General features: G+C 43.9%; 2 protein-coding genes across 3 annotated transcripts in view; one reads left to right on the top strand and one right to left on the bottom strand.

Moving 5' to 3' along the window:
- Positions 1 to 14,198, bottom strand: part of LOC133154702 (dmX-like protein 1) — a 30,506-nt gene extending 16,308 nt beyond the window's left edge. For both annotated transcript variants that reach the window (XM_061279608.1, XM_061279609.1), the window contains exons 1-26: positions 13,818 to 14,198; positions 12,592 to 12,763; positions 12,269 to 12,394; positions 11,136 to 11,213; positions 10,737 to 10,815; positions 10,535 to 10,655; positions 10,298 to 10,364; positions 10,044 to 10,228; positions 8,775 to 8,964; positions 8,213 to 8,369; positions 7,955 to 8,131; positions 7,603 to 7,841; positions 6,469 to 7,162; positions 5,825 to 5,946; positions 5,586 to 5,675; positions 5,095 to 5,197; positions 4,876 to 4,995; positions 4,346 to 4,564; positions 3,032 to 4,248; positions 2,646 to 2,904; positions 2,245 to 2,381; positions 1,971 to 2,157; positions 1,751 to 1,861; positions 1,262 to 1,431; positions 779 to 876; positions 539 to 704 (exon numbers count right to left, since the gene is read on the bottom strand). In XM_061279608.1, the coding sequence (XP_061135592.1) occupies positions 539 to 704; positions 779 to 876; positions 1,262 to 1,431; positions 1,751 to 1,861; positions 1,971 to 2,157; positions 2,245 to 2,381; positions 2,646 to 2,904; positions 3,032 to 4,248; positions 4,346 to 4,564; positions 4,876 to 4,995; positions 5,095 to 5,197; positions 5,586 to 5,675; positions 5,825 to 5,946; positions 6,469 to 7,162; positions 7,603 to 7,841; positions 7,955 to 8,131; positions 8,213 to 8,369; positions 8,775 to 8,964; positions 10,044 to 10,228; positions 10,298 to 10,364; positions 10,535 to 10,655; positions 10,737 to 10,815; positions 11,136 to 11,213; positions 12,269 to 12,394; positions 12,592 to 12,678 (5,199 nt within the window). In that variant the 5' untranslated portion in view covers positions 12,679 to 12,763; positions 13,818 to 14,198. The remainder of the gene's footprint in view (positions 1 to 538; positions 705 to 778; positions 877 to 1,261; positions 1,432 to 1,750; positions 1,862 to 1,970; positions 2,158 to 2,244; positions 2,382 to 2,645; positions 2,905 to 3,031; positions 4,249 to 4,345; positions 4,565 to 4,875; positions 4,996 to 5,094; positions 5,198 to 5,585; positions 5,676 to 5,824; positions 5,947 to 6,468; positions 7,163 to 7,602; positions 7,842 to 7,954; positions 8,132 to 8,212; positions 8,370 to 8,774; positions 8,965 to 10,043; positions 10,229 to 10,297; positions 10,365 to 10,534; positions 10,656 to 10,736; positions 10,816 to 11,135; positions 11,214 to 12,268; positions 12,395 to 12,591; positions 12,764 to 13,817) is intronic.
- Positions 14,199 to 14,254: 56 nt separating this feature from the next.
- sema6a (sema domain, transmembrane domain (TM), and cytoplasmic domain, (semaphorin) 6A) overlaps positions 14,255 to 20,254 on the top strand; it is a 96,402-nt gene continuing 90,402 nt past the window's right edge. Inside the window, exons 1-3 of the mRNA XM_061278737.1 lie at positions 14,255 to 14,687; positions 15,085 to 15,125; positions 15,197 to 15,224. The gene's annotated coding sequence lies outside the window, so the exon portion shown is untranslated. The remainder of the gene's footprint in view (positions 14,688 to 15,084; positions 15,126 to 15,196; positions 15,225 to 20,254) is intronic.

The raw sequence follows: 20,254 nt of genomic DNA, 5'->3' as shown, positions 1-20,254 counted from the left end.
ATGAATATCTGTTGCAAATGCAAAATGAAAAAAAAAATGCAATGCTCGCTCAAAGGCTAAGATGAAATGCTGTTTTTCTACTTGTCCTTACTACGGAGGAGTGAGGTGCATTTCAATGAGACTACCTCTCAGCCAAAGAGACTCAACAAAATCAATGATAGCTCTTTGCCTGGGTGAACCTCATTTCAATAAAGTGCTAAGAGAAGTCCTAGTTACTCATGCAGATTAAATGATATGACTCATTGCTTCGGGGGACCGTGTATACACACAAGTACCCTTCATGAATAGAGGTTACGCAAAGAGCCATGTGTCTCATGAGCATTAATATGTGACGCGCAGAAATACCGCTTTCTTCCAACCATCCTATCATGGCGGTTGAAAAGCATGACAATGACAGCTCAAAATCCTTCGTAGCATTGCGTAAAAAAAGCCGCTGAGACATGCATATAGATATTTTTGCAACGGAGGTTTTAGCTTGTGGCGCTTGAAGTGATATTATTCATAGCGGCACTTCTTTTCAAGTTTATGATCCACTTGCCTCTACTGCATCCTTAAGGGAGCCAGCTAAAAGGAAGAAGGCTGCGGAATGATGAAACCGCTGCTTCCCCAACAGAGAAAAGGCATTTTTCAGAGCTGCTTTCCTCCATCGGTCTTCACTGAAGTTGTTGCGGAAAAATTCAGTCATCTTGGCATTCTTCTGTGACCTACAGACAGGATTCAAAGGATAATGTTAGTTAACTCATTCGGGAAGCGCATGTTTCATATACAAAAATTCTACCTGTACAGCCCCCAGACCACTGCCTTCTTCTTCATTGCCAGGTAAAATATGGCAACATCCAGAGGATCATTACTTCGCTGAAAAGTGGCCTTAGCAACCTGACAAAGGAGACAAACAACACAAGCTCACATGCTTTTTGCTCTTGACAGTCATATCCACACGAGTTGTAGCCTTGTGTGTTTATTTCATTGTTGGGCATGATGGATGCAGTTGGAGCCACCGATCCCGTAGACAACCGATCCGAAAACGGACGGGTGGTTGCACTTGACAGGTTTAAAGGTCTGCAGCTCCCTTATTACACACGGCTACAAGACTTAAAGTAGAATGCCTATGGCCTCATTTACTAAGATTTCTAAGAGTGAGCTCAAAATTGTGTGGTCACCACTAACAGATAGCGTGTGGAATCTTACAAATATTTACACGGGCAGAAAAGGTAAAGCAGGCCCCATGACTTGAATTGCGTTCCCCGGGTGCCCTTCTCACCTTCTCAATGCATCTCCGAAGCTTGTTGGTGCTCCTAAGCCACCAGCCCACGCCCATTGAGCGCAGCTCGGGCCAGGTGGGCTCACCCTGGTGGAGGGCAGGCAGCATGTGAAGTAGTTCCTCTTCAGCTTCCGAGTGGAAAGCCCAGGCATAGTGACACGTCGACAGGCCTGTACAGTAGGAGAGAAGAACCGTAGCAATCACTGTACTTTTTAACGCTACAGCTAGAGAGCCTTGTGTCCTCTTCAAGGGCAGCTCACTGAGAGTTTATATTCAAGGTTGAAAACAAAGCTACAGAAGCTGGATTTTATTTACTTCCATCCCTACACAGTAACTAAAAGAAGGGGGAAAAAAACCCTGCTATGTCCAGTTAGTTAAGAGGTAAATTAGGACAATGGATTGGCTTTGAATCAATTACAAAACAAGTGGGAGGGCAGTTTGTCTCAAGGGGGACATTATACTTAATTGAAGGCCACTCTGCCGCTTTACCTTGCCGGAGCAGCTGCGCTCGGTGGGCCAGGGGCAGAGAGGTAGAGAGGAAGGTGTGTAGTCTGACAGCGAGCAAAAACCTAAGGCCGCAGTCATCCAGCGTCTCGCCGCCTGCATAGAAAACAATCAATAACACATTTGAAAACATTGCCACAGGATCTTGCGGACTCATCTGAGTCGAGACTATCGATCGTCTTGCGCTCTCATTCCACCGCAGTACCTTTGCTCTGGTCCTGGTTGTCTTTCAGATCCGTGCTGGTGGTCGCGATGGTGTCGGCCAGTGCCATGAGAGACATCTGCTCCATTCGAGTTAGGCCCGGTAAACTGGAGTGCAGGAGACTGCTGGACAGAACTTGGGCATGCTCCGGGCCAAAGTAAGTGGGGCTGTACTGGGACAAGTCAATTACCTACAGGCAAGATACAAGGTCAGAGTCAATCAAAATTGAATATTATCATTTTTATAAATGTTTTTTTTTTTTTTATTAGAAGCGGACCTTGTTCCCAGCTTCTTCTTGCTCAACTTGTTCCAGAGGATCCAAGTCTGCAATGCTGGGTGTGTGAAATAACTCATCGTAAGCGTCTGTGTGACTGGATCCATGCCCGCTATCACCACTCACACTGCCCACTTTTTCTACGGGATAACAAAATGGAAACTCAATTACGCGAGACATTCACCTCTCGCCAAAGTCCCCGACGGCCAAGCTGAGAAAACAGATCAATTGCATCGCAGTATCACCAGCAAAGAAAGTTGAACACAATATATTCTAGGATTACTATAGTGTGGCCCGAAATGACACGAGGGAGGCTAAAAGGACAACAAAATGCTACATTTTCACACATTGCCAAAAGTGACCTTCCTGCATATTTCAAAAATGGATTCATAGTGAAGACTGACCAGGCTTTGAGGGCGTGTCCTCGTCAGATGCAAGAAGGGCATAGAGAGGAAGAGGAGGAATGGAGCTGATCTCGGTATAATCCGGTGTGGAATTCTCATCTTTGCCAAACATCTTCCTTTCCCTGGCGGTGCTCCCTCCTGCACTAATTGTTCGAGAGCGTACGCGTTTCTCCGGGTTGCTGGTGTTGTCTTTAAGAGCCACGACTTCCCCAGCGATGCATTTGACTAGGTGGGAGAGGATGGCTTTGGCACGGTGAACCTTAGGTGACACACAAAAAACATGAAAATTTGAATGAACAACCTGTGCATCCATTATTATTCCAATATATTGACATTTGAATGGGAAAGCGCCAAAACAAAGTGCTGCCGTGACGCAATACACTCACTTTTCCCAGATCCATGAGCTCAAGTAATTGTACCGGGTGGTACTGGGGCAGTGTGGGAAAGAGCTGGTGAGCTGCTTCAAACAGTCCGGAATCTTCCATCTCCAAGGGAAGGTCGTAGGCGGTTCGCTTCCCGCTGAGTTTCTGAGCCAGGCTCATCATTGACCTGGTCAGGGCTTTTTTAGGAGGGGCCAGTAAGGATGTGGGAGGCCCAAGACTGAGCCCATCCTCTTGGCTTTGTCTCACGGCTGAGACGATGGAGGACACACTGCTGCAGAGGTCCGTGTCCTGGCCAATTGCGGCATTGGGTTTGGGCGGTGCTGGGGGCTGCCACTGGGAGTAGACGTGCATCTCACAGTCCATACCTACGACCAAGATGCCATCGCGTACCCACGAGAGGGAGACCGGGATGGGCGGCGAGCCTTCAACAGAGGAGACCAGGTCGACAGATCGAAGCAGAACCAGGCGCGACGCGCTTTGGTCTCGGCTGCCGTCAGATGTCAGGCAAAGCTCGGGAGGCTTTCCAGACAGACGCCCAAACATATATATCTTTGTCCCTATGCCAACAGTCAGAACATGTGACCCATCTTCTTGTGAGACCCAGTCTAAGTGAACTAAACTCTTATGAGTAGAACCGAGGCAGTGCTCGTTAGGCAAAGATAAATCCGGAGACGAGGCGTTGCTAACATCAGTTTTATCCAAGACAATTGTCTGCTCTAGAATCCACTGTGAACCACCTGTGGATTCGCACTGGAAGATGGCGATGTAGACCAGCTGTTCTCTGGCGCTTGCTAAGGAAAGGCCCGGAGAGGCATTTGGGCTTTGCTGCACAGTCACGCTTGGAGTGATGTTGTTGTGGTACAAATAAGGTGAGGAAGCCAGGGCAGGAGGGAAAGTCAAAAGCGTGTGAGAGTTTAGCTGAGGTGTCAAGTTCAGAGGTGTGTCCGGCGTGGCGTGCCTGTAGGCGACTGCCATTCGTCCCGTGTGACAGCAGCTGACCTGAACGGGACGACCTGGCACGCTCACGGCACTGCAATTAGGAAGCCTCTCTTCCACCAGTAGAGGCCACTCCTCCCACTGATACACCAGCTTGTCATTGCCGCAAGTCTCGGATCCCGTGACGCTACACCTCCAGAAGCGCACCTTTCCGTCAGAACAGGAAGTCGCGAGGAGGTATGGCACACGGCCAGCTGGCAGAGAACACGATGCACTGAGGTGACCTAATAATGGGAGAGTCGAGAGAACAAGTTCAAATCATCGGGACCGAGCGCTGTTGCGAAAAGCAACAAAATAACCTGGATTTTTTGAACAGCTCACCTGCTGAGGGCGTGACGCTGATGGCCTCCACCCCGACTGGCAAAGGCAATTCTTGGCTGTAGAGTCTCTGGGTGGTGAGGCCGAGGCGACATGCGCTCTGCAGATTGGACGTGGAGGTTTTACTCTTCTGAATTATCGGCGAGCTGAAGGTATCAAAGTTAAACTGAGAGCGGCTGGCTGAAGCAGCTGTGGGGGCGTCTCGTGGGGAGAAAGTCTCGTCTGCGAAAACAGCAAAAGTCAAACTAACTTTTTGATCAAATCTTTCTCAGACATCCAGCAGACTTGCTGTGATCTATTAAAGGTTGTTGCTTAAATAAAATGTTATGAATTTTTTCCGATTATACATACATTCATTCCGAGAAATGTATTCCATATATTTATTTTTCCAATATTGTCATTTCTCCAGACTGAAATATGAGGTCCTTTTTGATCACAAAAGGATTCAATCATAAACTCAATCTATTGAAATGGACACAGTATTTACCTGGTACATTTGACTAGATATGGAAGAGTCGAGATAAAGTACACACCCATGGTGACGGGTTTAGCCGCGAGATGAAGATGCCACATCTGTAGGAGGGACTGGCCACTTGGTGTTAACTCAACAACCACGAGAAAAAAACTTGCAGCAAAAGTGGGCTTCTTAAGACCTGCGGGAAGCACTGAGAAAATGAATACACTGCATCCAGAGAGCAAGACCTACTATTAAAAAAAAAACAACCCCATGATATATTAGATGTTGTCTATACCGGAGCGAGATGAATCCGTCATTTCCTGCCAGTTGCCTGGTCTCTCGTTGCCGAGTATTAGATCCTCCTCAAATACATGCAAGAGCTGGGTCTCCTTTCCCTGCTGTAGAGGACAAAAGCAGCCATTAAAATACAGACGCTTGATGACAGGCTTCATCCGCAGTGCAGCAGATCTACGTTGACACACAACGTGTTCACGTTACATACACAAAGAGGAAAACAAAAATGCTTCAGGGGACTGAAGACATTTGTTGTTTTTCTTCATGGTTGACCTTTCACAGAGGATCAAAGTTTACCACTGACTTTTTCATGCCACAAAAACGGACCGGCGACTCAAAACGTCTGTGTTTGCGCAAAGACCTTTGCACAGACATATTAAATATTTGTCAACTTAATGTGGTTGTTTTTTCCCCCCCCATTTTCCATGTGGAAAACTTGTTTTGGACCTTATAGAGTATCAATAATACTGCCCCTCAACAATGTTTACTTACAAAGTCGGTAACGGCATCCAGCTCAATGATACACCCCGGTTTGGCTGTCGACTGCTGACTGACGATGTTGAACACCTCGCCGACATATTTCTAAAGTGAAATGGACGCAAATGAAGCCGCAGGCATTCCCAACAGCAACAGTAACGTATCTCAATGCTTCTGTGGTGAGGTCCGACGGGAGACATAGATCAGATTTGTGTCCACCCTATGGAGTATGAGGTTAGCTGGTGCAAACTTACTGATATCTCAGGATTGGAGAGCTCGCTGAGGAGTTTCTTGGCTTCAATAACGGCCTGATAAAGCCTGAGTGAGTGGCCGTCACTTGCGACAAAGCAGGCGCTGGGAGAATTACAATAAGCACCTGAAAGCGGAGAGAGGATTACATGTCTTTCTTTCAAATGCCATCTTTCACAGCTGCCATTTATACTTTCAAATGAAATTTTCAAATCAATGCTAGAAAGTGTATCCTTCAAATCCCCTGAAGGTCAGGGGAAGGCCAAAAATAAGTTGATGGATCTCTTTATCTGTATATCTGATAATATTACAACTACGGCTGGGAGGGGGAATGTCTGCCTCTTAAATCCTACGACAGAAATAATTTTGGGGGATAGATTTATTTGAATATACATTGTTTGCTGAATTATTGTCTGTCAACATGCCGTGAGGGCATATCTGATGTATTTGCAAAAATCAATGCTTAAAAGCTCAGTTTCATTTTACGAATTAAAAGCCACTAACATGAGGAAATGGCATCGATTGGGCGGAATGGCTCAAGCGTCAACGGCAAGTAAAGCCATTAAGGTACCAGGCAATGGAAATGGTGTAATAAAAGTAATGAAGCTAATCCTGAGCAAATTCCGGTGATAAAATAAAATGTCCATACCTAAACAACTGCTGGGGATGAGTGTGGGCAGCCAGGCGACGTTAGCAAACGCTGAGGCATGAAGAGAATTGATCCGGGCCAACTCAGACACTCCCCCGGACAGGGATAGCGGCCCCACGGGGTCAACCCTCCACAAAATCAGCTCGCTGTAGATTGCGTTTGGATCCTGCGAAACGCTACCAAGGGACAACCGGCTGGACCGTGAGCCACGGGAACCGGAGGAGACCTCTGGCGGGGCAAGGATGCTGTCCACTTCAGGGGATCGCAAGGCGTTGTGGTGTGAGGTGGTGAGAAGTAGCGGCAGTACAGAGTGACACGCCAGGTCGTTTAGGTGGAAGCGGTGGCCGCAGTACCTGGACTTGTGAGACACACTGAGCACCGTGGAGAAAGCGGAGTCTTCAGCAAAACTCACCCCCCACTGGTTGAGGGAGCCGTCATCATGCTTAGATATCATCAGCACGTTGGGAGTGAAAATGCTCAACCTAAGACTGCTGCACGGTGCCACTTTCACTTGACGGCCATAACTGATGAGCGCCGATTTATTTTGGGGCAACGTGTTCCCGGGTGGTCGTTGTCTGCCGTGTTGGATGGCCAAATCCACGTTCTTGTTGCAAGCGTACATGACCACACTGTGACTGAGGGAGATGGCGTCCCCTGCGGGAAAGGCCACGGGGATACGGGACACAAAGGACACCTGGGAGAGAGACCAGGACGAAATATGATCAACTAAAACTTGTGCATTAAGAGGAGACAATAAATGTGACAAAGCCGACTGAAAGTCCTACTAACATTAGTTCTGATTTCTTGAATGACAAAAAAAAAAGAATCAAGAGAAGAAATGTTACCAAGACTGAAAATATGACTTTAAAAAAAACATTTTGTATGCACAGAAATAATATTCAAGAATAAAAGCTGACATTCTGAGTGGCATATTTTCTGACTGACGGCTATAAACTCTATATATTCACATTTCACATCTAATCCAAATGTATCAAGGGGCCCGATTTCGATCTGTCGCGTAAAATTAGGAATGCAATCATCTGACTGTGTGGATTAAAAGAAGAGCTGTCTTAGATGTCAGCTGGTTTAACTTCTTGATTGAGTGGAGCAATTTTCTTTTCGCAAGGCAAGTACCTGAGCTTGTCTAAACATTCCGGGATGATATTCATCTAGCCAGTCCACATTCCAGACCAACAGAGAGCCGTCCATGGGATGGATGCTGAACAACATGTCTGCCCCTTTGTTCCACTCGTCCAAAAGCACGTCCACGTGGTGCTCTGCTGCTGCAAAGTGGGGCTCCATGACATCGGGCCCTTGAGGGTCGCTTGGCTTGCTCGTCACTTCATCGTCATAATTGTCTTCATTGCTGAGCTCTGGAAGATGAAGGAAGACCACATGCAAGACAAAAGCAAAAAAAAAAAAAAATGAAGAACGAGAAAGCACGTTTTCAAACACATGCTCCTTTAAATGGATGTTAACTCTGTACCTTGTTGAGAGCAATCGTTCTGTTGCTCCAGGCTGCCGCGAAACTGTTGCAGGAACACTTCCATAGCCAAGGTGAAGTGAAGCTCTTTGTTGTTGAGCCAGTGGACAATGAAAAGGCCTCCCGGCTCCTCATCCTCCCCGGCACTCAGGGACGATATGGAGGGAAGCAGTGGAATGTCTGCATTTGATGGGGAAATGTTAATGCAATATATACAGAAAAAATAAAGATGTCAGATGACTTGGATGGGATGAGTCCAACCTGTGGCAGGGTTGATGCTGGCCGCTATGTGAAAGTGACATAGCACATCGGCGTGGGGAAGGTTATCGCCGCTCTTCTTGTGGCTGGAGTGTCGGTTTTGGTTGTAGGACAGGCAGCCGGAGAGCGGGGGCTGTGGCGCATCCCGGAAAAAAGCAGGCTGAAAAAGAACATCAAATTAGAGTGAGCCCTTATATTTAGAAAGCAGTAAAAAGCTTTAAGTTGTGAAGAAGTAATTAATGACGGGCACAGTGCAACTTGGGCGCATCACGTTTGTCAAGATTAAAACATTCTTTGGCGATAAGGTCATGTAAATAATGAACTACTTTCAAAATCAACAAGGCCCGTAGAGTATTTTGACTGAATTTGGGGGTAGACGTTCAAAACAGCATTGAAAAAAAGAGGAAATATTTTCGAAAAAAAAATATTGGGGAAGGGGCATTCCCCCGCCCCATCTCTTTTTTTTTTCCTTTTCATATTGAGTGTTTATCAGCGTGGGTTTAGATGATTCCCCCTCCCCCAATGGATTTCAATAGATGTCACTTATAAGTGTAAAGTTGCCCACTTCCTGTGCTGTCCCTGCTTGCGTTCTCCCATTGCAGATCCTGCTGGAAGAGCTGGCACATCTTTGAGTGTCGCCGTGCTGGTTACCATGGTGACCCGCTAGGAGGCTGTCCGCCGGCAACAGTGTCTCGGCCCAGAGCCGACACACACTGTCCTTACAGCTGGTGAGCAGGACATTACACACTGAACCCCTGGAAGGAAAGAGGAAAGGTCAAGCCATTAAAGAAGGTCAGTAGGGTAAAGGTCAAGTGCTTCTCACAGGAAGACACAATACAACCACACAGTTTTGGAGTTCAGTAAACATCATTACATTTTCTTTTGAATGATCATATTTTCTTTTCATGGGAATAATGATGACATCAATGATATAAGTATATTATCTGTATTATTTCAATTGCTCATCCAATGAGAATCTGTAAAATAGATGAGGAATGGCATTGTATTGGTAATAGAATTGGAATTGCTGAATTCGTATCAATCAAATAGGAAAAATTAAAAAGTACACAGACAGAATGTTTAACACACACAAGCGCTGAAGGCCACAGTAGAAATGTGGGTGGGGCGAACAGAAACTCCTTCCCCCCCCTCTCTTTTGTAGGTTGACCTTAAAAACACTCTCAAACCAAGCAAATCTAATATTCTGATAATAATCTAATCTTGCTAATATTTTGTACTAGAGAAGCAATATTCCCGAAACGCTCAGGGCTGAACATAATCGACCTTAACCCTCCACCATGTGCTTGTTATGTTGGTTTTGTTCCCGCTCCATCTGAATCTCTAAACAGCTTAGCGAGCCCCAGGTTACTGTTGTCAAGGCTAACTGGCTGTTTGGCTCTTGGCCCGACATAGCTGGCAAAGAGGCCGATGTAAATCCACGTTTTTGGCCAAAGGTTCAACAGAAGGAGAAGTGAGTCAATTCAAGCGTTGGGTTTGTTCAGTGGCACTCTCCATTGTCTCGTGCAAATTATGTAGAATGAATTAATTGTTCACTGCCACGTCCAGGAATGTTGCCCTGGGCAGAGTGCTTGGGCTCTCAAAAGAAGAAATAACAAACACGCCAATTATTCTGCTAGTGGGATGTGCTGTACTCTTCTGGGGGTCAAAGTGCTGCTCAACGTACCGAGGACTTGGGAAAACAAGTTCCTTTGGCATAAGTAAATACAAATATAAAATAAAATAGCACGGAATACATGTGTTGAATTGTGAAGTTTTCCAACACCAGTAGAAAAAAAACAAAATTGTCAAAATGCTATCTCTGTATTTTGCATACCGCGGCATGTACTTGCTGGTCTTCCTCCAGGAAAAGCCAATCACAGAACGTGGATGGGCCAGGTACACAAAGGAAAAGCTGATCTCTCCCTGGGAGTCCACACCGGATTCTGGAGGCATGAGAAGTCTGAAACTTCCAGACTTCCACTTACTCGTACTGTACCACACCTTCACTAGACAGTCATCCTGGGGAAAAAAATAACCAAGACAATTATGACCTATATTGGCTCATCATAATCAAATCAGGTCACTTACCTGCCCTGCGGTAGCAAAGAACTCTCCATCAGGAGAAAACTTCATTAGACTGACTGGAGAGGCTGTCCTGTAGACACATAAAGTTATCATTTTAACCTCCATTACTTTGCAATGTCTAAAAATAAAGCTAAGTATGAATTTAACACAATATACTTCCACGTAAGACCTTAGGCGGAACATATATGATTTGTACATTTATACCAAGGAAATAAATAATGAAGCAGCATTGGGACTTACTTGCTTTGCCAGATACACCTCCAAGCCCAATGACTGTCATTTATTTGTGCCTGCTTTCCTCCTTCAGCGTCAAATTGAGACCATAACTGCAGGGAACTGGAGCCCGTTAAAAGCATGCTCCCTGCACGGATAAAAACACAGGCGCACGCTGGGACTCAAAAAGAAAATGGTTTTAAACGTAGAGCGGGGCTATGTGGTGTACCTTTGGGGTGCCACGCCAGGTTAGGTACCATAGACTGCAAAACAAACTGGCCAGTCTTCTGCCATTGGCAGTTCAACGTCTGTGCACAAACAGAGGCTCATATTAGCAATGTGACGCGCACGTGATCAGAGCACAGTACGCTGGGGCTCCAATCGAAGGAGTACTGTGCAAAACAATTAACACACTTCCCTGGTGTTTAACAACACTTATGCGTCACAACAGGAACGGTAGATAAAAGAATGCTATCGCCCCATGTTCCATTGCTTATTTCAGTGAGAAATAACAGTATGCCTTCTGAATTGAAGACTTGACGGTGCTTTGTCACAGCATTTGTATGACCTGAGGCTGAAGAGAGCTTTGATGGAAATTTCACGATACAATGAAATGGTGGCTACTCACTGTCAGCGACGTGTCTTTTTGATCGGGATACTGAACTGGCTCAAAAATGCATACGATGCTTCCATAGGAAGCTGCAATCTGCCGGCAGACAAAAATGACACACGTGTGATTTATCGCAACAGGACAATATGAAACAAACCGGAAGAAAACTGTGACGCGTACAAAGTTTATTTTGTCAGTGCTGGAGGACGTAGCGGACAGATTCGTGTATGACGAATCCTCAATATACACCAGAAGGCAGGCAGCAAGTTAAAAATGCCTCAAGCCTATATTAAGAAAATATTGAGGCGGCCGTGCAATGTCTATCATGCAAACTTCCCCATGAATGATTCATTCGGGACTACATGTGCTTTCCACAGTTTACAATGGTCACCAGACCTATTGGGTGGCATTTTCTATATAGTAATGAACACAAAGAACAAGACTCTTTCGAAAGCACAGGGCTCTGGTCATGAAGGTATAACAATAATCATGAAGTGCTGTGCATGAAGGGACACAAGAACATTTGCATCTTTTATTCTGATTTTAATCTAACCCTAACCCACAGTGAAATCACTTTACTCGCAATTATTATTCACTAAAGCATTCTACTTTAAAATTGGTTGAGAGGTGTACAGTAGATACAGAGAAAATCAGAATGTATTGACAAGAAGGTCAGGAAAGCCTCAATCTTGTGAGACTATAGATAAAAAAACATATCTCTACAAGATCAGAGCTCTAATGCTACAGTAGTTATTTTGTACGTTTTGAGAAAAAATATCTAATGGGATCTTAAATATAAATATTGGCTTCTTAGATGAATAATTTTATAAATAATTTTATATTTAATACTTTTGTGGCAGTAGAGTCACTGGAAATCTTAACTGTGGTGGGAATCGGGATACACAGCTCCTCTTCTTTTGGCCTTTTTTTTCTTTCTTTCAAAATAACTCAGGGCATATGACAAACAATGTGAAACTCGTGAGCATATTGATGTGGTGGAACGAATGCCATTTTTATGAAAATGTCTAATGAAATGTCAGTATGGCTCCGTTGTTACATGTTATTTCCAGATGTGTCTCTTAAATATGTAAGGCCGAATAACCCATCATTGAAAGTAATCAAAACGGCATCACCGGGAAAGTTGCCCCTACCTGTCCTCCCTGCAGTGAGCAGTCGACACATCCCACCTGGATATTCCCATGTTTGGCCCCTGGAATGATCTGCACTCGTTCAAAGTCACTGCCCAAAATGACCACGTCACAACCAGAAGCATAGGCCTATGGAGACGGACGAGAGGAAGCGGGGAGGACGAGGTCAAACGGATCCCTTGACCTTCACATTGAGGTGACACTTTTTGATTAGCCAAGCTGCTGTACCTTTACATAAGAATTATCCTGAACTCAAATACCACTGTAATGATTGAAACAGACCAGACTGGCTTGGGAAGAAATATGTAGGAATTACTGCAACCTACCGTGAATGGCACATTGTTGACACTCCCGACAGAGAAACAATTGTCCCCAGGGTTAACGGCCCCTGTGAGGACCTGATGAAGGTTCATGGCCCCGGTGAATGCTCCTTCCTTCCTACTTTTTGCCAACAGTCTTCATCTTCATCCGTGGCCTGAAATGGGATGTGGCCAGGCCCTAAGGGAGAGAGGAAAGGAGGCACCGATGAAGCCTGATGACATCGACAGAATGTTTCGGTAACTGTCAAGCTGAGAGCATATCACCAACGGGAGCGTCGAACAAAAAGTACGAAGAACGGTTTCATGGTTCTTATCATCAAAAACACACCTGGGGAAGTAATACTACATCGCACAAGGGGCTAAATATGATAATGGTGGTTTTGTTTTGTTTCAGAAATACTTTCTACTTGAATCCAAAGTCCAAACTAGGGCACAATTACTGCTTTGTACAATAATGCCGTGAAAACAGGAAATAAGCACAAGCAGCGTTTTGATGCGGTTAGCATCATTTATAAAAAAGCTTACCAAGTTTTTTTTTTGTTTTTCTCAAGCAACAGAAGTCATCCTAGGTTACTAAAACTGCTACTGTATTAAAAGAACACAGAGAGAACTAAAGTACACGTAAATGTCAAGAAGCAACGTAGACTGTTTTAAATGACTTAGTTCATAAATGTTGACTTTCGACTGACTTTGTTCAATATATATTACTGTATATTGTGTTTAAATTGACTGTTTTTACTGTCTTTGTGGTTGTACTACTATGTTAAATGTAAAGCGCTTGTAACAGGTGCAGCTGTTGTGAAATAGGCTATATAAATAAAGTTGTACAGTATTGTATAATGACAAATAACAACCCAGGCTCAATAAAGGATGGAGAAATGGGGTAGGGATACCTAATGGAGTGTCCACTAATAAACCGGTTTCTCAGTTTACATTGAAACACGGCTTAATGAGAGAGTTGCGCTTAACTGAACGAGAAAGTGGCCAATTCCATGTCCTGCTTCCTATGCAGTGGCCACTCACGTGATGCGTCGGCAGCACTACAACGCTGCACGAGAAGACATTTAACGCTGGCTTCACGCTTCACAACCGTTTAGTCTTTTTACAACGAGGCTTCAGTACCCGTTTTCAAACTTGAACCAAATTGTGTCAACTCAACTGACAAGTTTAACTTGCCCCCGTCATTGATAATCATGGGCTCATTCTCAACTACATGTGCAACTCGTACTCACCTTATATTGCACTTTCCGACTATGCCCCGCCGATTTTATATCCACTGTCAGTGCCTCCTCACCAGAGCAGGTTTGTATTCAGAGTTAACTATAGCTGTCCAAGCAAGAGGTTCGAACTAGTACCGATTTGGTCCACTCACTTAGCTAGCGTTAGCATGCCAGCCCTTGGAAGCTCTCTTTTCAAGCTATCCGTAACACGGGCAGCTTTAGAGCAAGACTGACACATATTTAGCGCTCGAGAAAAGCCCCGGTTGCTTAAATTGTTGCTCCTTCCCCAACGCTAAACCACAAGGAAGGAGCCAACCTCTCCTCAAGGTTAGCAAATAGAAAGCTTCATAAGAGGAGGCTATGTTGGCGATGCGTCATGACAGTGACCGTGGCGCCGCGGTGCATTGTGGGACTTGTAGTATTCGCAGAGGCGCTTGGACCGGTGTCACGTGACATGTCACACCAAACGAGCCCGCAAAACAAGCAAAAATGAACAAGAAACAGATGTTTGGAAAGTTTCTTCGGAACAGGACAAAATGCCCAATGAGGAGACGGAAGAAGAAGAGGCTACGACGTCTAAGAAAAGGAAAGCTGTATTTAAAAGAACATTTTTAGAGTCCTACTTAAAATATGGATTTATCGCTACAGGTGACTCTGACGCGTCAAGCCCACTCTGCATAATATGTGGCGACAAGCTAGCTAACGAGGCAATGAAGCCTTCAAAACTGCTTTGTCACATGGAGCCCAAGCATCCTGCATTAAAAGTCAAACCTTAACCACTTCGGGTGTCATTGTCTCCAATTACGCATAGATGGGACCGGCTCATTTCTGAGAAACAAGCTTCCACTAATCCAACGTAATGGTGACTTTCACTTTTATGTGGTTTGTATATTTTTATTATAAATGTATGATTTATTTATAGAAATACATTATTAATATATATACGTGTATAGAGGCCGGTACGCGAAAATATTTCTGACACGTAACCAGTCTGCGGTGCTAAAAAGTTTGGGGACCATTGCTCTACTGTACTGTAATTATTGACCGTCCGTTATATTCTGTTTGCGCATCCGTCTTGTGTAAACAGATAGTTCAAATGTCAACTCAAATGAAGGTACTCATACCCGCAATTAGAACGCCGAATACTATCGTTAGATTATAATATAAATACGGATAAAACGGACAATAGACCTCATTTTAAAAACATTTTACGATACAAACTGTCATTAAGCACATATTTGTACAATGAAACGTTTTTTGTGTTGCTTTATGTTTCCAGACCAGGCCCAGACAGAAGCTGATCAAAACGCACCATTAATTGTAAGTATGTGTGCAAGGGTTTTGCATACAAACAAAAAATAAATATTTACAAAACACATTCATATGCACAGGTAAATGAAGACAACAAAAGATATGGTGGTAGGTATCGTCCTAATAACAGGTTCCACGTAAATGTCTTGAATACGAACCATCCATCCATTTTTTGAACAGCCTATCATTTAAATCTCTTCCAACCACATTATAGCGATGTCATGAGCATCGTGCTATTTTTTTTATACCATGACATTTGAGATGGTCAACGTTGAAGTGGTCGGGCATGTGAAAAGAAAGGATGATCACAAGGTGTCACTGTTGCCTATTTTGCCGTGCATCTTGAAGACTTAAATTGAAGTGTTAATCAATAGTCATTTCAACTAATGCTTGATAAGGTACACAATAGTGCGTACCCTATTGAAAATGATTCTTTAGAAATTACACAAATATATGTATAGACTGACAGACATTTCCCCAATGACTGTAATAATTCACACAAAAGCAGTGCTGAGTTAAGAAGTAGTACAGGAGGCTTCAGAACAATTATTTTCAATGGGGGATAAATGGGAGCGACTTTGCCACTAAATGATGAAATGGCTGACACATTGTGACATTAGTGAAGGCTGGCAGCGTTTATTGTCACGGCGGTTGGATGATGAAAACAGTTGCGAAAGTAGGTCACATGATTGCTAAACATGTAGCTTTGCAGAATATGTGCACAAATTTTCCATCGTCTATCACTTCTGCTTTGCTTTCTGACCGCTGCCTGCCTGTCTGAAACGTTAAGCCATCATCATGTACCCCAAGCTTGTATTCTGTGTATCTCCAATCTCTGCTCACGTGGGTTCAGGTTTTATTAGACAAGATCTCATAATGGACAACAGCACGGAAAAACTGCAAGCATCAGCCAAGTGTACACACAAATAGTGGTGAAAACAGGAAGTATGGCTGGGGGGAAAAATGAAGTTGTCAGTTTTTTCCATATGATACTTTGAATGATTATGTGAGTCCAAGTGAATTATATTTGAGTGCAAGACTAAATCACAGTCATGCGATGCTAGTATACTTCATTCGTCCTACTTATAAATGGCATGCATGTGTAGAGAAATAAGCTAGCCATATATGAGTTTAAAAAGTGAAGTAAATCTACTTTAAAGATATAATGGAGAATGCATGCCATAGCTATTATGATCACAGCAACACATGACATACATTTTCACAACTAAGTACTGCTCATACTATTCTGAGCAGCCAAACCGTCACCTTTCCTATGTGTTGCATTTTTTTGTTCTCCCAGTGCACCGGGGCTGCCCCCTGACACTCCAAAAAATACATCAGGTCGAGGTTAAAAAACAAAAACAAATATTCTTTTGATGTACAATGAAAAGACAATTAAAAAAATCCACAAAATCTTTTAAAAAAAAATCTGACTAAAACAAAGACACAAGAGGGCAGTATTGAAGCGCCTAAAATTTAAAACCTACAAACAATTTCTTGCAAGTCACCTGGGTCTCAAAAGTTAAAAAAAAAAAAAAAGTGTCTGGTGAAAATAAACCCAAAAGGCTGGCTTGTGCAACATTTAATAAATTACATCAGCATAAATGTCAATCTATCTAGATATCATGGACTGCAAGAAACTAAGGCATGAATCAGTTCTTCCTAATTCGTTTTCTTGTATGCATTCTTGAGTTGCCATGAGTTGCTCTGCGGTGGTTTTCTACCGCGATCTGTCAAGTAATATTGATGTCCAATATGAGCTGTAATTACTGGATCTGGAGGTACGAGAGGAGTGCCAGAATGAGGTTCCACTATGAGTGTGGCCGTGCTTTGATGTAGCCAGTGCTTTTCCACAGGAAAAATACCCACTCGTTGCTGAAATATATCTCACAGCCAAGGACGTAAGGGGAGTCATAAACCAAGATGACAAAAGTCGTTTTTAAAAAAGGTTTCCACTTGATTGCAGTGATCACCCCAACAATAAATCATTTCGACCCAAGGTGATTATTATTTGTTTCCCATTAAAACATTGGTAAAATAAACTGGTGTATATGCGAGGCGAAGCAAACTCAGTGCGTTGCACTTTCCACGTTGGTGATTCACGCTCTTTTTCTCTCTCTCTCTCTCTCTCTACTCTCACATCCTTCATTGTGTGAATGTTGAGAGTCAAGCACGGTAGTCAAGCGTTGTTATTCGGCCATAACAAAACAAAAGTAAATGTTAAGCGTTTGATAGTAGCCGTAAAACACAGTAGTACACAAGTGGGATGGATTTGATATTTCCCCCGATGAGCAAAGTCGACAGTCTTGATTGCGGTTACACTGGGTGATTATAAATTTAGTCACAATCTTGATCACGAAACGAATTAAAGTTTAAAAAGTACCACCGATTTTGTCTTCGGCAACTTTGGACCCGCAAGGTTCTACCGTCGTTGGCGTCGTGCACGAGCGGCAGCTTGCGTGTCCATCTGCTCGCACCTGCCCATGTGTGCGTCACTGCAAAGTGGGCTTGAGTGGACTCGTTGCGTGTTTGTGTTGTGCTTGGACGCCGCCTCATCCTGGCGCAGACTTCCCAACGTGGGAGGACGAGGGGGCTGGGGTGCGGGCGGCAGGATATCCCATCACTGCACCCACTTCCGTCATGTCTTCCCAGCAGCTACGGGTAAGGAAATGTCAGCAGAGGTCAAGCGGGCCCCTCCCCCTTGTCATTACCCTTCCATCACCCCCCGTCCATGCTGACAGCGATATTTTCCTCTCGTCACAACATCACCTTTTTCTCCATTGCCCTTCAACTTGACTTTTCTCCTTACCTTTTACCTTTGTTTTTATTTTTTAAACCCCCCCCCCCCTCATTTGTCTCTTTGAGAGGGCCCAGCATCACTCTCGCATTCTCTCAAAGCCACCGACAGAAGTCAGCAGTCTCTCCCTCCCAGAGCTTTTGTTGTGTGCCGATCTCTCCATTGCAACACGGTTACTTTACAGCCCGCTTTCACAGACAGATTGGAGATTAAACAGAATTCTTTCACTGGAGAAACTCTATTGAACAAAGGAGGACTGGCTGTGAGTCAGTCCAATGTGTGTCAAAACGCTCAAAGTAAAATCTGGGGCAGGAGGTACTGCAATATAGATGTAATGTCAGCGTGAATACTTTATGACACACAACAATGTACTGTAAAGATGTAATTACGGCGATCATCTAGACACAGCGGCAAAGATGATGTCCTCTATTTGAATAAGTATCCTTTTAATCCATTTTATTTGTAGGCTCAATAAATCCACATTGTGGGGTATTTCCTAATCATAAAACTCTTATTTCAGGCATGTTGTGAAAATGTACAATTCATTTTGTCAAATCTCAGCACGTGAAAGCTTACTAACTTTTTGCGTCAACATCGTATTTCTTATTTCTGTCTCTTGAGCTGGGTATTTGACGTTCGCAATGTCGTGTCGTCTTTTATTGAAGTCGTAAATCTGAGAAGCAAAACATGTTTTAGATTCACGCACATCTGTGGCGCATTTGCTCGGTTAGTATTTGGACCGATAGTGAGAGCAGGTCGTCTTCATCAACTCGTGTTTTGGCATCACTTTTGAGTGACTCTGTCTGTCTGACTGACTGATGTGTCTTTTTACTTGATTTTCACAGCCATAACCTGATACAGGATACGTGTGACAACTTCAAATGTTCCGCCCTAACGTTTTCAAAATGCTCTTTTAAATACCTGACCTCTAATCTCCGCACCATCAATTCATCAGGGGAAACCGATTTATAAATGATTATTTTCTTCTGACCGATTTTTCTTACACCTTCGGTGGCCATAATTCATCAGCATATCTGGTAATCAGCCCCCTCTGATTTATGCGGCCGACGTCGACCCTCACCCACGCTGACCTACATTCGCTTTCATCCAAGCCATCCATCTTTTAGCGGCTCAAAGTCAAAGTGTGTCTAAGGTGGAATGCAGAGCAGCTGATCATAATGGCATTAATGCTCCAATGATAGCCTAAAGATGGATTTTCAATCCAATGTTATAAATCTAAATAATCCTTTCAGGAGCTGCTGGGAATAAAACAAAGTGACCTGTGGTACGTTGAGCTATAAATAATAATCAAAGTCGCTTTTCCATATTTAAATACATCTTATTAAAGTCTTCCTCTACACTAGTAATTCTCCCAAACGCAACCTATCGTGTTCAGGGTGGTCTAACCGAGCCAAGAGACTGATTGCCTTTTGGTTGAAACCCGCCATTTTAATTAGAGCAAAAGTATTGGAACAATTCACCAACAACGGACCAGTTACGTGTCAGAAATATTTTCACAGACCGGCTTTTAAAGTCCGGGGGGTAAATATGATGAAATGAAATAATACGATTTAAAAGCGAGTATAAACCACATTAATTAGGTGTCATGTATGGCCTGGGTTTGTTAAGCTTTTTGTCCCTTGCGGACAACCGGAGGTTTTTTTTAGTTTTCTTTGTAGATGCTACATTTATTTATATTTTTTCTTCTGTGGGGCCCGGTACCAAACAACCCACGGACCGTTACCGGTCCACGGCCCGGTGGTTGGGGACCGCTACTTTATAGGCTTTAAGTCTGGAAATTCAAATGGTCAGTGAACATTTCTTTGACTTTACCAAATTAAATCATTGACAGTGCAATGGCTCACTCGCTTGACTTCCAAGCAGCCAGCATGGGTTCCCTTTTCCACTCAGTGACTGTGCCTCTATATGCGCCCTGTCATTGACAGGCGACCAGTACGCGATGTACTTTTGTAAATTGTCAGCTGGGATAGTTTCAAGCTTCTTGCCACCCTGGAAGTCGATTTAGGATGAAAGTCAGACTCCACCCTGGTCTGATCACCAGCCAGTCACAGTGCGAATGGCAAATTAAATAGAAATTGATCCCATGCTAGCAGCATGAAAGTCAGATGTACCCCCAAAGGCCAGAGACCAGAAGAAAGGCAGCCATTTTAATTTTTTTCTCGCCAGCCTTTCCCTTGCAGCTGTATTCCATTCAAAAGACAACGCAGGAGATAGAAATCGCAGCGGAATGATATTCCATAACGCTCAGAGCTTTTCCAAGGCCAAACAAATCATATATTACTGACAAGTTCACAAAATGAACACAAGTGGCAAAAAGTTC

The sequence above is a fragment of the Syngnathus typhle genome, linkage group LG5, assembly GCF_033458585.1.
Source record: "Syngnathus typhle isolate RoL2023-S1 ecotype Sweden linkage group LG5, RoL_Styp_1.0, whole genome shotgun sequence".
Lineage (NCBI taxonomy): Eukaryota > Metazoa > Chordata > Actinopteri > Syngnathiformes > Syngnathidae > Syngnathus > Syngnathus typhle.
Note: the sequence above shows the minus strand (reverse complement) of the source record. Positions and strands in the feature narration are given on the sequence as shown.